The sequence below is a fragment of the Asparagus officinalis genome, chromosome 4, assembly GCF_001876935.1.
Source record: "Asparagus officinalis chromosome 4, Aspof.V1, whole genome shotgun sequence".
NCBI classification, from domain to species: Eukaryota; Viridiplantae; Streptophyta; class Magnoliopsida; order Asparagales; family Asparagaceae; genus Asparagus; species Asparagus officinalis.
In genome coordinates, this window is record NC_033797.1 from 67,782,907 (window position 1) to 67,784,587 (window position 1,681).

At 40.7% G+C, this 1,681-nt stretch overlaps 1 protein-coding gene across 1 annotated transcript; it reads right to left on the minus strand.

Moving 5' to 3' along the window:
• On the minus strand, positions 357-1,109 carry LOC109838861. Its single transcript, XM_020407291.1, has one exon. It carries the CDS (start codon positions 1,107-1,109, stop codon positions 357-359), a length of 753 nt encoding a protein of 250 aa, XP_020262880.1.

A 1,681-nucleotide genomic window follows, 5' to 3' on the forward strand; every position in this document is an offset into this window, starting at 1 on the left:
TAAATTGCATTACATGGAAAGTAAAGAACTAAAGATGAAAGTACTATGAGAATTTAAATGCATATAAAGATAACATGGATCTAGTCGAGAAGATCATCCATTTCGAAGTTATCAGCAGTGAACTGAGTAGACGGCTGCTTTTCCACCAGATTTGTTTCAACAGGAGACTTCTGGCTCGCTAGATACAGATCTTGGAGGTGTCGCGGAGTGCGACAGTTTCTGGACCAATGTCCAGTCATGCCACATCTGTGGCATTTATCCTCCCAAGTGTTCTTGGGAATGGACGTCAGCTCAGTTGTCTTCTTCTTCCACTTCTTCTTTCCCTCACTATTGCTGCTCTGGGGAGGGATGTTTTTCTAGGGTGGACATCTGGCCTGCCACTTAGGGGCTTTCCCCTTGTTGAATTTACCCTTATGCTTTTTCTTCTGCTTCTGGGAAGAAAACATGTGAGCTTCGGGTAGAGGAGCTGAGCCTGCAGGGCGTAGGTTATGAGTGGCCAAAAGCAATTCTCTGTTTTGCTCCGCCATCAGAAGGGTGGAGTGCAATTCAGAATATTTTTTGAACTTTCGTTCGCGGTACTGTTGCATGAGGATTGCATCCTTCTCGTGGAAGGATGTGTAAGTCTTCTCCAACATGCGTTCCTCCGAAACTTCTTCACCACACAACTTCAGGCGTGAGGTGATATTATGAAGTGCTGAGTTATACTCAGCTACAGACTTAAAGTCCTGAAGTCGGAGGTTTTCCCACTCATAACGTGCACGTGGGAGGATCACATCTTTCTGATGTTTGTATCGGTCCTCAAGTGCAGTCCACAATTCCTTTGGGTCCTCTACAGTCAGGTATTCGGCCTTCAGGGTCCGATCAATATGTCTCCTGATGTAGATAATGGCTTTCGCCTTATCTATATCAGAGACGATCACTGTAGTAGCAACCTCAGCATTATTTACAGCATTACCCGTAACAGTGGCCGGAGCCGGTGGAGCAGGAGTTGAAATTGTGGCTAATAAGCCCTGGGCACGTAAGTGGAACTTCAGGTCCACATGCCAACTCAAATAATTCTTGCCAGCAGCGTCAAGGACTTCGAAATCAACACTCGCTATTTTAGCCATTTTATCTATGCATTTGAAAGACATGAATTAATAATAAGGAATTAAAAATTCATGCAATAAACATGTTGCGTGGATCAGCCCGTCACCAAAAAATAAAAAGTGTCCAAAGTCCGATTATACAGTCCAAAGATAACAAAAAACATAAAATTAAAATACAATTTGGAAAACCCTAGGGGCTCCCTGCATTTTGCAAAAATACCTTCGTCTTCAATGGAATACACCGGTCTTTGACTTTTTACAATTATATCCTCACTACAATTTCTCTCTCAGAAGGAAAAGAAAATGCAAGGAATTTAAATTTGGTGACAAACAGGCTGATCCAAAAACCACAACATTATTTATTTAAACATCCACGCAATTTAATAATAATATATGCAACAGGCATAACAAATTTGGACAGTAAACCCTTGCTTTCTTTAAATTTTTTTTAAACTTCTTGTTGTTTCTATGCGATACTGCCTACTTAATACTTTTAATATCATGTAGAAATTGTGAGTTTGAACTTGAAAATAACAAGTGATGATTAAAAAAATAATGCAAGTGCCCTGAATGGAAACTCTGAAACAACCAAG

Coding starts and splice junctions, on each gene's coding strand:
- LOC109838861 (XM_020407291.1), bottom strand. CDS start 1,109: ATGGCTAAAATAGCGAGTGTTGATTTCGAAGTCCTTGACGCTGCTGGC.